Genomic DNA, 16,415 nt, shown 5'->3' with positions numbered 1-16,415 from the left:
ATGGCAAGAGACAAATCATTATGATCAGTGATACCAAAACAGTGACATATTCAAGAGCTTTAGTAGATCTCAAAGCTCAAACTCCAAAACAAACCAACAGGTCATAAGGCCCCATAAATGGCTGAACAGCGTGATTTGTCTCAGTCAAAGTGTGAGTGAGACTAGGACTGTAATGGTTCACTACACACTGCCCTCCAAATGACCCCATTCCATGTCATTAGGTTGAACTTTATGGCAATCCTGTGTAATTATACACCTAAAAACATGGGTCATGACTTGGGCTAACATTAAGTTATGTTTACAACTACACAGGCCTTAAAAGTAATGACAGACTAGAACAAACCCAGTCTTGTTCTGTCCAAAATGTAAGGGATAATCTCTAAAACTACAACGACCATCCATCCACCCCATATGTTCCATGCTCTCACCACAACCAGCCTGTCAAATGGCCTATTACAAACCTCATTGGCCGTGTGCACTATTCCTACCAGCCTAACCCCATTCTTCAGTCCAGTACCCACTTCTCTACCTCAGCCTCACCCCTCAGTTTAGCCCATCCACACCACCAGCCACCCAGCCCAGCCTCACCCCTCAGTCTAGCCCATCGACATCTCCAGCCCCCCATCCCAGTCCAGCCTCACCCCTCAGTCTAGCCCATCCACACCTCCAGCCCCCAGCCCAGTCCAGCCTCACCTCTCAGTCTAGCCCATCCACACCTCCAGCCCCCCAGCCCAGTCCAGCCTCACCCCTCAGTCTAGCCCATCCACACCTCCAGCCCCCAGCCCAGTCCAGCCTCACCTCTCAGTCTAGCCCATCCACACCTCCAGCCCCCCAGCCCAGTCCAGCCTCACCCCTCAGTCTAGCCCATCCACACCTCCAGCCCAGTCCAGCTTCCCCCTCAGTCTAGCCCATCCACACCTCCAGCCCAGTCCAGCCTCACCCCTCAATCTAGCCCATCCACACCTCCAGCCCCCCAGCCCAGTCCAGCCTCACCCCTCAGTCTAGCCCATCCACACCTTCAGCCCAGTCCAGCTTCCCCCTCAGTCTAGCCCATCCACACCTCCAGCCCCCAGCCCAGTCCAACCTCACCCCTCAGTGTAGCCCATCCACACCTCCAGCCCAGTCCAGCCTCACCCCTCAGTCTAGCCCATCCACACCTCCAGCCCCCAGCCCAGTCCAGCCTCACCCCTCAGTCTAGCCCATCCACACCTCCAGCCCAGTCCAGCTTCCCCCTCAGTCTAGCCCATCCACACCTCCAGCCCCCAGCCCAGTCCAGCCTCACCCCTCAGTGTAGCCCATCCACACCTCCAGCCCAGTCCAGCCTCACCCCTCAGTCTAGCCCATCCACACCTCCAGCCCCCAGCCCAGTCCAGCCTCACCCCTCAGTCTAGCCCATCCACACCTTCAGCCCAGTCCAGCTTCCCCCTCAGTCTAGCCCATCCACACCTCCAGCCCCCAGCCCAGTCCAGCCTCACCCCTCAGTGTAGCCCATCCACACCTCCAGCCCAGTCCAGCCTCACCCCTCAGTCTAGCCCATCCACACCTCCAGCCCCCCAGCCCAGTCCAGCCTCACCCCTCAGTCTAGCCCATCCACACCTCCAGCCCCCAGCCCAGTCCAGTCTCACCTCTCAGTCTAGCCCATCCACACTTCCAGCCCCCCAGCCCAATCCAGCCTCACCCCTCAGTCTAGCCCATCGACATCTCCAGCCCCCCATCCCAGTCCAGCCTCACCCCTCAGTCTAGCCCATCCACACCTCCAGCCCCCAGCCCAGTCCAGGCTCACCTCTCAGTCTAGCCCATCCACACCTCCAGCCCCCCAGCCCAGTCCAGCCTCACCCCTCAGTCTAGCCCATCCACACCTCCAGCCCCCAGCCCAGTCCAGCCTCACCTCTCAGTCTAGCCCATCCACACCTCCAGCCCCCAGCCCAGTCCAGCCTCACCCCTCAGTCTAGCCCATCCACACCTCCAGCCCAGTCCAGCTTCCCCCTCAGTCTAGCCCATCCACACCTCCAGCCCCCAGCCCAGTCCAGCCTCACCCCTCAGTGTAGCCCATCCACACCTCCAGCCCAGTCCAGCCTCACCCCTCAATCTAGCCCATCCACACCTCCAGCCCCCAGCCCAGTCCAGCCTCACCCCTCAGTCTAGCCCATCCACACCTTCAGCCCAGTCCAGCTTCCCCCTCAGTCTAGCCCATCCACACCTCCAGCCCCCCAGCCCAGTCCAACCTCACCCCTCAGTGTAGCCCATCCACACCTCCAGCCCAGTCCAGCCTCACCCCTCAGTCTAGCCCATCCACACCTCCAGCCCCCAGCCCAGTCCAGCCTCACCCCTCAGTCTAGCCCATCCACACCTCCAGCCCAGTCCAGCTTCCCCCTCAGTCTAGCCCATCCACACCTCCAGCCCCCCAGCCCAGTCCAGCCTCACCCCTCAGTGTAGCCCATCCACACCTCCAGCCCAGTCCAGCCTCACCCCTCAGTCTAGCCCATCCACACCTCCAGCCCCCCAGCCCAGTCCAGCCTCACCCCTCAGTCTAGCCCATCCACACCTTCAGCCCAGTCCAGCTTCCCCCTCAGTCTAGCCCATCCACACCTCCAGCCCCCCAGCCCAGTCCAGCCTCACCCCTCAGTGTAGCCCATCCACACCTCCAGCCCAGTCCAGCCTCACCCCTCAGTCTAGCCCATCCACACCTCCAGCCCCCAGCCCAGTCCAGCCTCACCCCTCAGTCTAGCCCATCCACACCTCCAGCCCCCCAGCCCAGTCCAGTCTCACCTCTCAGTCTAGCCCATCCACACTTCCAGCCCCCCAGCCCAATCCAGCCTCACCCCTCAGTCTAGCCCATCCACACCTCCAGCCCCCAGCCCAGTCCAGCCTCACCTCTCAGTCTAGCCCATCCACACCTCCAGCCCCCAGCCCAGTCCAGCCTCACCCCTCAGTCTAGCCCATCCATACCTACAGCCCCCAGCCCAGTCCAGCCTCACCTCTCAGTCTAGCCCATCCACACCTCCAGCCCCCAGCCCAGTCCAGCCTCACCCCTCAGTCTAGCCCATCCACACCTCCAGCCCAGTCCAGCTTCCCCCTCAGTCTAGCCCATCCACACCTCCAGCCCCCAGCCCAGTCCAGCCTCACCCCTCAGTGTAGCCCATCCACACCTCCAGCCCAGTCCAGCCTCACCCCTCAGTCTAGCCCATCCACACCTCCAGCCCCCCAGCCCAGTTCAGCCTCACCCCTCAGTCTAGCCCATCCACACCTTCAGCCCAGTCCAGCTTCCCCCTCAGTCTAGCCCATCCACACCTCCAGCTCCCCAGCCCAGTCCAGCCTCACCCCTCAGTCTAGCCCATCCACACCTCCAGCCCAGTCCAGGCTCACCTCTCAGTCTAGCCCATCCACACCTCCAGCCCCCCAGTCCAGTCTCACCTCTCAGTCTAGCCCATCCACACCACCAGCCCAGTCCAGTCTCACCTCTCAGTCTAGCCCATCCACACCTCCAGCCCCCCAGTCCAGTCTCACCTCTCAGTCTAGCCCATCCACACCACCAGCCCAGTCCAGTCTCACCTCTCAGTCTAGCCCATCCACACCTCCAGCCCAGTCCAGTCTCACCTCTTTGCCCGTCAAGATGTGCCTGGCCAGCTTGACCTTGGCGAAGTTGCCCTTGCCGATGGTCTTGAGCAGACGGTAGTTGCCGATGTGCGGCTGCTCGTCCGAACATGAGGCGATAGAGTTCCGGCATCGTGCTCCGAGTGATCTGCTCGACCAACCGGTGCTTTTCTCCGAGCGGCTCGTCGAGAGAGAGGTATGCTGGGAAAAGAGACAGGGGTCATAAACACAATGCAAAACAATCTAGCTGCATCGCATCTTGACATCAATGGTGTGAAATCACATTCTGGGCCAATAGATGATTCTAGAACACATACAAGTGATTTAAGCACAGATCATCTAAGAAATTCTGGTGATCTAGAACCCCCAAATGTCTACACATCTGAAACTACCATAGGCAACATTTGTAATGGTTTTGTGTAATGGAATTGTTCATGTCGATTGTTGAGTGGCCATGAGTAATGCATCAGTGTCGGTTGAGAAAAACCTGTTGATGGGATTAGAGAACGCTATTGGGCTGATAGTAAATACTGAGTAGCGCCAAGCTAGCTAGCACATTAACACATATTGGTTAGCAGTGGCTCATGAGGCCTGTGGAAGCCAAGGAAGGCAGCTAATCTCATTCCACCCCGCATTGCTGGCATCCTTCACACGCATGCTCCTCAGGTCATAAAATAGAAACGAGTGTCGTGGCCCAATTTGGCATCTCCTAATCGATCTGCTCTGGAATGCTCGACACCACACTGTAGCGCACGGCAAGCTGCGTTCACACGCCAAAGCGACATGACGGCTCAACATTCCTCCTACACAGAGCCCTGGCTCGTTGGGTTACCCATCAGAGCATGTTCCAAGTCAACAAAGCATAAATGGAGAGTTTGGATAACACAATCTATGACAGCATTTATTAGAATAATTTCAAATAACTATCGACATTTTGAGAATAGTTTGGATAAGAGTCACAGCATGGTGTTCCTGAAGCAACAGTGTCATTTCAGAGAGATTACACTTTACAACGTGGTGTCACTAATGACTTTAGGATACAGTGCCAATGCAGGTGAATTAAGAAAAAGAGAGGGAGGAGGGAAGGGACAAGTGGAGGGACAAGGTTAAAATATTTTTCATCAACTGAATAATTTAGGTGAGGTGTGGTGAGGGAAGGGATATGTGGGGCCCCTAATGGAATAGGGCAGGAGAGGGGTGCATTCGGGTGGTTTCTATGATGTGACCTTTCTCCTTTCCTAGTGATTTTACCTTGATCTCATTTGAAAAGATCACAGTGTTCAAGGTAAAGTGGGTGGGAAAAGGAAAAGCGAGAAGAGGATCGCGTTTGAATGAATCAAACCGTCCTCATTTACTCCTCGTTCATTCTGATGTCTGTAAACTGAAATATAAATCATGAATGAAGTAACATTTGACCATGTATCCATATTTCCAGAGGAATTCACTATAATGAAGATAATTATGATTTTGTGGTATATAAATCGTGATACGCCAACGTTTCAGCGAACATCCCGAAATTAGTTTAAACAGTCAAACCACGACATTATATTTAGACGGAGCTATGATGACATTAATCAACAAAGCTTCCGCAAAGAATACTCCTCTTCATCATTGGCAAACTAACGTAGGTAAGGACTAATAGAGCGTCCTTCCCTTGATCATTCAATAAATCTGAAAGCGGTTTTCCTTGCTACCTGTCAAAAACGCCCAGGTCACTTAAGGCATTAGGAACTTTAAATTGCCTCAAAGGACTATTCAATGCACCCAGAGAGATAGATGTGAGATTAAAAAGACAGATGCAAGCGGGGTGAGGCCCAAAATCTCATCAGTATCCCCAAGCACAACCAGTTCCCAGCTTCAGACCACAGCCAGGCTAGCACAGGGAAGGCATAGTGTATAACCTTCCGACAGAATAGTGCACACTCATTCCCAGGAGAGATCCCGCTGCCTGACTGAGACCAACTGTCTTTCTTTAAAACACACACGTCATTACTCGCCGTGACCGGGAGTTTCATGGGGCGGCGCGCACAGTTGGCCCAGCATCGTCCGGGTTAGGGGGGGGTTTGGCCGGAGGAGCTTTACTTGGCTCATCGCGCTCTAGCAACTCCTTTTGGTGGGCCGGGCGCCTGCAGAATGACTTCAGTCGTCAGCTGAACGGTGTTTCCTCTGACACATTGGTGCAGCTGGCTTCCGGGTTAAGCGGGCGGGTGTTAATAAGCGCAGTTTGGTAGGTAATGTTTCGTAGGACGCATGGCTCGACCTTTGCCCTTCCCGAGCTCGTTGGGGAGTTGCAGTAAACTTTTTTTTTAAAGAACACAAACACACAGAGACACCAACTCACACAACCATAAATGTGCAATGTACAAGCAAACGCACAAGCCTTAACCCCAGATCAGCACATCAGGTGAAATAGAGCACTTGGTGCTGCATCAGACTACTCTTGGCAGAGCCCTTTCAACCCCCCCATCCCCCTCAACCAGTCTGGTTTATCACTCCTCTCATCCACCTGTTCCCATGTCGTGTCCCTCGCTCGTTCGCTCCCAAGGGAAGGAGGAGAGCTCCTATTGGGCATCATCTCTAACCGGGCTCCATTGTCCCTGCCTGCATCCCTATCCCGCTGGGTGTGACAAGCCCTCAAGTTAGCCTCCTCCCCTTCATCTCCCCCTCCCCAAAAAAACAAATCAATTCGGCTCCCTCTCCTCTCCACACCCGAGCCCAACCATCTTTTGTCTAGTGTTGGTATATTTCTCTCATTTTCAGCCAACCTCACAATCTGGGTTTCTCTCTTTCCCCTGCCCCTTTCCATTTTCCCCTTTCAAGGAGATCCCATCGATTCTCTCTCTCCGTCCGATTGCCACGCCAATGCATTCAGATAGAGGGATGATGGCTGAGGGCAGAGGGCTGAGTACGAGATGGTGTCGCTGATACATACATAGAGAGACTGGAAAGGTGGGTGGGGCAAGACTAGAGAAACATTTGGCATAGGGCGGCTGGGGATACTCTAACCCCAATAAAACAAAATTGCATCTTGATATCCAAGCTAGGACATCTTTCTGCACCGTTTTTCCTAAAACCAAACTGTCCATTGTTTCAATCCACACCTTGTCTAATGAAACAATGCAGGATGCATGTTGCAGCAGTCCAACAGAGTAGGGTCACAGACAAGTCTTGGAGGTGGAACTGAACAACAACAAAAACGTCAACAACAAACGACAAGTGACTGGATCTGTTTGAGTGTAAACAATGGGGAATGGATAGAATCTAAAATGTTCCACAAAATAACATTCAACCAGCTGAAATAAATGGAAGGTGCTGCTGGGTCAAAAGAGAATTAGTCATAGTCAAGTAGATAGAAGGAGATACAGGTCGTGTCATAGCCCACAACTACATCAACAGGAAGTGACATGAACACCAGTACACCCAACAAGTATGCTATACCTGTGTCTAGTCTAAGTTCTGTCGCTCTCAACCATGTCCTTCTAAAAGAAGCTGGTAAAATAGAGAAAGAATTTCAGGCTCAAGGCTTCACCTCCCTCAGAGGAAAGTAGTCCAGACCCAGTCATATGATGGCAGCCTGGAGGTACACTCAGTTTCCTGTGCATCACTGGGCAAGGTGAGGGCAGCCCTGAGATATTAGGTCAGTGTGGCAACCTACAAGAAATGCATACAGGCCAATAAAAGCCTTAGCATGAGTGCTAACATGTATAAATCATTCGGATAGGCTACATGGCAATCTGTACCATCTGTGTCTATGGGCATACCACTGTAAACAAATGTGAACCACTTCCATCTTTGAGTAAGGCTGGATGGACGGTGCTTGGGGGCTATGTTCGCCTCTGATCACATGGATAGTGTGCGGCATAATAAAACAATAGGAGGCATCCTGCTAAGCTTTGCTGTGCAGTTTGCCTGACGTGGGTGGGGAGGGATGATGATTGGTCAGGGTTACACCATCCCGCCACCACGCATTCCGTCTTTGCACAATGCCCTCCACCCCATAACCCCCTCTCAGACTTACTCTCTCTGCCTGTGATGGGTGTTTCACTTAGACTGGATCTGTCCATAGAGTATGATCTCACTGTAACCTCAATAAAAATATGATGGCATATAAATTGTTACCAATGACAAAATCTATGTCTCTCTTACCAATGTGGATGGTTGGAATGTCTCTGTTCATAAATGCTTGAAATATAGCCTCTCTAGCACCCATCTAATAGGACTTGGGCAACAGGAAGTTCTGACACTAGCCAGCATCACTTACTATCCTGAAGAGCACGGTGACATGCCACGTTGTCACATCATCAAACTGTGCAGTGTTTCCTGGACTGGCTGACAAGGAAATCCAGCTTGGTAAAAAACAGTGTGAATATGACAGCGTCCACAAATGTTAATTATTTTTGGCCAAAACATATATCCCAATATTCACTGTCAGGCAGCTGCATTAGGGAACCTGACTGAACCAATATTAGGCTACTTTACTCACTGGAACCAAGCTAGTAGATACATTGACAGATCTTTTGCTCTGTCGTGCATAAATCAGACTGAGCTAGTGAACTATAGTTTCTTCTGCCCGTATCAATCCCCATCAATAACTTTTAGTTCCACGGCAGTTACATGTCAGTACATTTTCACACAAAACCTGCTTTGCCGTTAATCCAGAGCATTGACTGATCTTTTGGCAAACACCGTTGTGTTGGTTGAGGGCAGATTAGTTTGCAGCAATGACCTAACATGCTCTATTCTCTGGGTGTCCCAGACAGTCTGCTCTGCTGCCTGCCAGTGAATTCTACAGCATGACTCATGACTGAATGTACTCTCCTCAGTCAGTCCAGTCGGTAAACTACCACTGGGGTTTTACCAGAACCATGAGCAACAGAGCTGAGAAGCCACTGCGGATAATGGCTCCAGAACACTAGACACACACAGGCACTGCAGCCAGTGTTGTTCACAGCCCACGTCTCACCTTGGCGTCAGATGAGAAGCCCAAACAAAACCTTGAAATGTGAAGACCATGTGCTAACGGCAAAGAACACTACAGCAGGAAAGGTCCATACCCTCAGGGCTTGTACCCTAACCAATATAATACTAGAATAACCCCTCAAGCTATCATCAGGATCATTCAATCCTAAGTATATCTCAGCACAAGAAGAGGTGGGAAGTCTTTCCCAAAAGTACTTGTATGAAGAACAGAAGAGAATGAGGGTCAAACTTGAATAACTTAACAATCTGCCTCTGAGGAGTACCTGAAGCCTTCACATTCAGTACTACTTCAACAAATGCGTTCAAAACAAAATGGCCACACACACAATCCCACTTCCAAATCTCTCATAGGATAAGCTTCTATATAAACTAAGCAAATTACAGATACAAATCTGTTTATGATGTATTAGGTGACAGGTTTGGGGATTCCTTCCCTTGAAGTGAATTTTCCATTGCAACAGGTCTAATAATCCCCCACATAGGCACGTGCTAGTAACACAAACACACATCAACAGAGACAGATGAAAAGAGAGAACTGAACTCTACCAGCAAGCACTTCTGCTTATTTATGTTGCCTTATTTCTCGCTGTGTCAGATATCTGTCTCTTTTTCTCTCATCCGACACACAAACCAGACACACTGTCTGCTCAGTCGGGTTCTCTAATCAATGCAACTGAGAATCCTGAAATGAATTTCACTGATGCTCTTATCCAAAGCCACTTACAGTGCACTGCACAGCCTACACAGGTCATCTATACAACACTGCCATAAGAAACAGCCTAAACACCAGCAAGAACACAGGAGCACTGACTCAGAGAGACAGGGCCATTAGCCTTCAATAGGAAGGTTCATTTTACTACAGTATGCAACGTGTGGAACCGGATGCTTTGCTCACAGAACAAAACGCTGTCACGAGACTGGCCTATCACTGTAAGCCTACCATATTGCTCAACTTTTGCAATTGTGCTCTGGTCATAACCCCACACAGGAGTCGCATGGAACACATGCCTATCTGACCTTCTACTGAAGACGTTTCCAACATCAACAGATGCTTAACGTCGAGGCCAGGGGGAGGACAAGCAGTACCGTGCAGTGAGACTGAGTAGGTTTATGTAAATAGGATAGATCAGATCCTACCATATTCTATGGAGTCCCCTATAAAAGAAAAAAAAATGAAACTAGGCATATATTAAACTAGGACTATTGACTCTACCATCTATATCAACAGCTACAAGCCTAGTGTCTTCAATGACGACCGAATCTTACATTTTCCAATAATCATTCATCCAGATTAAATCATTTGTAATTATGAACTTTAGGTGAAGAATCTTTCCACAAAAAGGCCATTCCTTTTTTTCTAAATCCAGACAATGCTCAATTTCACAGTGACCCTTCAGTTGTGGAAATTGAAACAGTTCACCCAACAGACAACCTTTTGACTTGAATGTGACACTTCTGTAATGTTCACTCAATTCATCCAGCTGAAATCTATTTAAAACTTAATGAAAATGTAGCAGTCGAACACAGGAGTGGAATGCTCTAGCGCAGCCTAGTCGCTCTGGAAAGCGACAGTAGGCCCAGGTGGAACAGATGTCTTACATGCTGACCAGACCACGTGCATGCGTTATTCCCCCCCCCACACCAGATGCAATCACAACACGCAGATTGAAATATCAAAACAAACTCAGAACCAATTATATTAATTTGGGGACAGGTCAAAAAGCATTAAACATTTATGGAAATGTAGCTAGTTAGCTTGCTGTTGCTAGCTCATTTGTCCTGGGATATAAACATTGGGTTGTTATTTTTCTTGAAATGCCACAACCTATCGGAGTTTAACCTCAGTTAAGCTTTCAATCATCCACATGAGTATATGCTCCTAAAAACCAATGAGGAGATGGGAGAGGCGGGACTTGCAGCGCGTCGAGCGTCACAAATAGAACCAAGTTCTATTTTAGCGCCTGGCTACGCAGACGCTCGCGAGCATTGTGGGTGCAATGATTGAATAACCTGTATGTGTAAATGTATTTTGCAACGCTGGCACAAGTGACGCGTCTGGTCGGGTCAGCATATTATGCATCACTAGGTAACCTAGTTAGCTCGGGCTGGACAATATGGACAAAATATCATATCACAATATTTTTCACGTATGGCGGTATTTGAGGGTATTTTAATTTTTCGGAATATTAAAATATCTTAATAGGCTTTATGAGTAATGTATGACACTAGAAAGGCCACACACAATTTTATTGGTCTTTCTCGGTTCTGATGGTTTTATACTCAACCAAACTAGGACAAAACTGACAGTGATGTAGTCCAATTTGTAGAACTTTGCATTTATTTAGCACTGTATCAAAATACCTTAATTAGATGGTATTGTAAAAATGTGGATCCATACCAGTATACCGGTCTTTGCAATATATTGCCCAGCCCCACACAGCCCACACTCAGACCTGGAGACACACAGGTAAAGTGACACCAGAATGCAGCAGTTACGTAACAGAGCAGGGAGCTGTGTGCGAATGTTCTTGAAGCAATTTAAATAGACTCCTGTCCTGACAGCTTTCCAACTAAACCAGTTCAACACAACCAAAGCTAGCCTGATACTTAGGCTTACTTGGTCATATAAATGGGAGTAAATCAAGTTAATTTCTACTAGATGATAGTCATCTTTAACAAGATGAGCAGGTCAAGTATAGCCCACCATTGATACAAGGTACTGTTCAATGCAAATCAATAGACTGAACAATCCTATGTGACCTGCATATCTTCAATGGGATTCGAGGAGTCCTTTTCATGTAGACATCCAAATCATGAATCCATCAATCCAAGGCCACACGATGGCTTTGTTCTGTGCCACCAAGAAAAACCTGTTAATTCATTCAGACCTGCATGTGGTTACATTATAGAGGCTGGTGAATTATTTGCAAAGGGGACAAACTATTGACAGGTCAATAAAACAAAACATTTATATGCTAAATGTATGACTAAAAGTTTGTTCACAATATTGAGCGTTCTCTGTATATATGCAAGCTGAGCTGGAAAAGAAATGTATAGAGGGAAGTAAAGGTACTGATCAAAACAACAGAAACGGGGCCTACATGGGCTCCATTCATGGGACTGGCTGGGCAACTGGAGAGTGAGAGTAAAGGTCCCTCTACCAGATGGTGCTGATAGAAGCGAGAGAAGAGGGGCATACAGAGGATGTCACAATGCAGGGGGGTGCGAAACTGTACCCGCCCGAAGACAGCATTAGTCACCTGACTCAAAACGACTTGGATCCCTGGGACGTGCTGGAGCGGGAGGTGCGAAGCGACTGCGATTATGCAAATCTCAAATCTGGATGACTAATGTGTGCCACCATGTGTGTTGTTAGGTTCATTATTCAAGTTATGATGATAGGGAGATAATATGCCTTTGAATAAGCATCATTAGCCTGCCCTACATACCAAATTCCTTTGCTTTACAGACATGGATTTACATTGATTAGGCTTACATAGATTGATGTACAAGGATATAGGTAGATGTCTCACACAAGGGCACAACAAAGTGAAACCCCACCTGGAGTTAACATCATGTCATCTTCTGGTCAGTAGTCTATTTACTGTGTAGGCCTATTATCTATTCTAGCAGAAAAACTAATGTGGATATTGAAAATTGTGGTCGAATCAACTGTTTACTGAGCCAAATATGCTACTCTCAGCCCTGTTCAAGAAATTCCGCATTTTAGGCCAACAGCCTCACAGGTCTGATTTGTTGTTGACAATGATTTACCAAAATCTTAAAAACATGTTGAAGCCCCATCCCACCCTACTTTACACACATCCTGATGCACTACGTCAACCTTCATGCAAAGCGTTTTCACTCTCCCACACACCCCCAGGCTGTCCCACACACCCCCAGGCTGTCCCAGGCTGTCTCAGGCTGTCCCACACACCCCCAGGCTGTCCCAGGGAACGAGACCGAGGAAGACGATACAATCTAAAATCATTTTAATTACAGATGGGTCCTTCTCGGAGGTACGGCGCAAGCCACGTGATAGGAGGAGACCGGTGTGAACTTTCTTGTGTTATTCCACCTCCTTTTCTCTCAGCATAGATCTCGGATTTGGAGGGAAGTGGACTGGGAAGCGAAAGTCCCCTAAATTTCCATTGAGAGATTTCAAACAAAAGGAACGTTTGACCCAGTTGACTCCGAGAGCAGGTCAATCATTTTGATCCCTGGCCTGCAACATTTCTGTCACATAAAGGACCACCAACATGTGTTTTTTGTTAAACGGCCAGTGCAGCATACCAAATGTTTTTCCTGTGTAATGTATATACCCACACTATGAGGTTGGAATAACACTGTGAATCTGTAAAAATGATAATGCCCTTTTAGCGTAAGAGCTGTTTGAAACGTCTGTCTAAAATTTCAGCCTGTTTTCCCGCGATCAAGTGTTGGCCTGCCTGGTGACATCACCATGTGGTAAACTAGTTAATAGATGAGTTAATCATATGAAAGAAAGTTCCAAACCACTCTGCCAATAAGAGCTAGTTTTCAGTTATCCCTTCCCCACAAATCACTCACAGACAGTTCTATCAAAATTCTTGAATGAGAAATTGCTCTTTGCTAAGAAGCTATTTGTGTTTCTTTTTGACTATTGTAATTCAAAACAATCACAGTAAGGTACTTAATTTTTACCAAAAATGATTTGATATGGAGATTAAAAACATCTGCATTGAAACTTTAAGATGTTCATTTGGGGATAGAATAGTATAGTCTCAGTGCAGAAACATTTTGACCATATCAAAAACATTAGGTGTGATGAGAGGAGTCTGCTCATTTGATTATCTGTGCTGTAAAGGTAATCCAGTTTAACAGTGTGGCATCACTACAGATCCAGGTTCGATCCCAAGCTGTATCGCAGCTGGCCGCGACCGTGAGACCCATGAGGCGGCGCACAATCGGACCAGCGTCGTCTGGGTTAGGGGATAGTTTGGCCGGCCGGGATTTTCTTGTCCCATCGTGCTGTAGTGACTCCTTGTGGCAGGCCAAGCACCTGAAAGCTGACCTCGATCGCCAGCTGGATGGTGTTTCCTCCAAAACATTAGTGTGGCTGGCTTCCTGGTTAAGCTTGCAGTATATCAAGAAGCAGTGTGGCTTGGCAGGGTTGTGTTTTGGGGGACGCATGGCTCTCGACCTTCGCCTCTCCTGAGTCTGTAGGGGAGTTGCGGCGATGGGACAAGACTGTAACTACCACTTGGATATCACGAAATTGGGGAGAAAAAGGGGTAAAAGTTTTAAAAAATATATAGAAAAAAAAAATAGTTTAGCAGTGTCACAATGACAATATTTAAGTCAAATCAAATAAAAGATTATTGTCACATGCGCCAAATACAAAAGGTGTAGACTTAACTGTGAAAGGTTTGCTACCAAGCCCTTCCCAATGATGCAGAACTAAAAAATATAAGACAAAAAAAATATTAACACAAGAGGAATAAAATACACAAGAATGGAGGATTATACAGGGAGTAGCAAGACCAGATCAATGTGCAGGGGTACGAGGTATTTGAGCTAGATATGTACATGAAGGCAGGGTAAAGTGACGAGGCATCAGGATAAATAATAATAAAAGTAAAATAAAGAACAGAGTAGCAGCAGCAAATGATGAGTCTAAAAGTGCCTGTATGTATGTGTGTGTGTGTGTGTGTGTGTGTGTGTGTGTGTGTGTGTGTGTGTGTGTGTGTGTGTGTGTGTGTGTGTGTGTGTGTGTGTGTGTGTGTGTGTGTGTGTGTGTGTGTGTGTGTGTGTGTGTGTGTGTGTGTGTGTGTGTGTGTGTGTGTGTGTGTGTATGTATGTATGTATGTATGTATGTATGTATGTATGTATGTATGTATGTATGTATGTATGTATGTATGTATGTATGTATGTGTCGTGTCGGTATGCGTGTGCGAGCGCATGTGTGTATGTGTATGCGCGCGCGTATGTGTATATGTGTGTTTAGCAGTCTTATGGCTTTTTAGCAGTCTTATGGCTTGGGGCTAGATGCAGTCTCGGAGCCTGTTGTTCTGAGAGCCAATGCTCTGGTACCATTTGCCGGCTGGTTGCAGAGTAAACAGTCTATGGCTTGGATGGCTGGGACACCGCCTGATATAAAGGTCATGGATGGCAAGGAGCTCTGCTCCAGTGATGTATTGGACTGTCCGCACCACCATCTGTAGCACTTTGTGGTCAAGGGTGGTTCATTTTCCATACCAAGCGGTGATGCAGTGAGGCAAAGATGCTCTCGATGGTGCAGCTGTAGGGATCCGAGGATCCATGTGAAATCTTTTTAGCCTCCTGAGGGGGGAAAGGCGCTGTAGTGCCCTCTTCACAACTGTGTGTGTGTGTGTGTGTGTGTAACCTGTCAAGTCCTTAGTGATGTGGACACCAAGGAACTTGAAGCTCTCGACCCGCTTCACTACAGCCCCGTCGATGAGGATGGGGGTGTGCGCTCCCTTCTTTCTCCTGTAGTCCATGATTAGCTCCTTGGTCTGACGTTGAGGGAGAGGTTGTTGTCATGGCAGAGGTGTTGTTGCCTACCCTCACCACCTGGGGCCTTCCCGTCAGGAAGTCCATGATCTAGTTAAAGAGGAAGGTGTTCAGTCCCTGGGTCCCCAGCTTTGTGATGAGCTTGGAGGGGACCCAAGGTGTTGAATACTGAACTGTAGTCTATCAACAGCATTCTCACATAGTTATTTCCCCTCTTGTCCAGGTGGGAGAGGGCAGTGTGAAGTGCAATTGAGATTGCGTCATCTGAGGATCTGTTGGGGCGCTATGCGAATTGGGAGTGGGTCGGTGTCTGGGATGAGACAGACCCTATTCTTCTCTGATATATCCACCTATATAATAATGCTTTTGTCGGGCCTCCTGGGTGGTGCAGCGGTCTAGGGCACTGGGTCTGGGTTCGTGCCCAGGCTCTTTCGCAGCGGCCGCGACCGGGAGGTCCGTGGGACGACGCACAATTGGCCTAGCGTCGTGTTAGGGAGGGTTTGGCCAGTAGGGATATCCTTGTCTCATCGCGCACCAGTGACTCCCGTGGTGGGCCGGGTGCAGTGCACGCTAACCAGGTTGCCATGGTGTTTCCTCCGACACATTGGTGCGGCTGGCTTCCGGGTTGGCTGCGCGCTGTGTTAAAGAAGCAGTGCGGCTTGGTTGGGTTGTGTTTCGGAGGACGCATGGCTTTCAACCTTCGTCTCTCCCGAGCTCGTACGGGAGTTGTAGCGATGAGACAAGATAGTAATTACTAACAATTGGATACCATGATAAGGGGGTAAATTTAAAAAATAATAGTAATAATGCTTTTGTCTGGGATGATGGTCTTGAGGTGTGTCATGACCAGCCTTTAAAAGTCATATAGGCAGGTTAGGCAGGTTACCTTGGAGTTCTTGGGAACAGTGACAATGGTGGTCAGATTGAAACATGTTGGGATTACAGACTACAGACAAGGTTAGATTGAAAATGTCCTTGAAGACACTTGCCAACTGGTCTGCGCATGCTTTGAGAAAACGCCCTGTTATTCCATCTGGCCCGGCAGCCTTGCGAGTGTTAACCTGTTTAAAAGTTTTACTCACATCCTCCAGGGAGAGCGAGATCACACAGTCATTCGGAACAACATAGGCTTTCACACAATACTCTGTTTTGTATTCCTTGAAGTGAGCATAAAGTGGTTGTAATTAAGAGAATCATGTTATCAAATATTTACTCTCGTATTGTCACTTGATGTGAATGGAAGTCCTTCTGGAAGTCTGTCCTTTCTGAAAAGGACAACAAGCATGACCTGCTTCATGAATGTCTCGAAGATTTCTATGCCTTTTCTT

At 48.5% G+C, this 16,415-nt stretch overlaps 1 protein-coding gene across 5 annotated transcripts in view; it reads right to left on the bottom strand.

Annotated features, from left to right (window-relative positions):
* LOC123992899 (MAP/microtubule affinity-regulating kinase 4-like) overlaps positions 1-16,415 on the bottom strand; it is a 57,999-nt gene that overhangs the window by 38,750 nt on the left and 2,834 nt on the right. For all 5 annotated transcript variants that reach the window (XM_046294513.1, XM_046294512.1, XM_046294516.1 and 2 more), the window contains exon 2: positions 3,598-3,795. In XM_046294513.1, the coding sequence (XP_046150469.1) occupies positions 3,598-3,795 (198 nt within the window). The remainder of the gene's footprint in view (positions 1-3,597; positions 3,796-16,415) is intronic.

This window comes from Oncorhynchus gorbuscha, linkage group LG13, assembly GCF_021184085.1.
Source record: "Oncorhynchus gorbuscha isolate QuinsamMale2020 ecotype Even-year linkage group LG13, OgorEven_v1.0, whole genome shotgun sequence".
NCBI classification, from domain to species: Eukaryota; Metazoa; Chordata; class Actinopteri; order Salmoniformes; family Salmonidae; genus Oncorhynchus; species Oncorhynchus gorbuscha.
The sequence above is the reverse complement of the archived record's forward strand: the minus strand, read 5'-3'. Positions and strand labels throughout refer to the sequence as shown.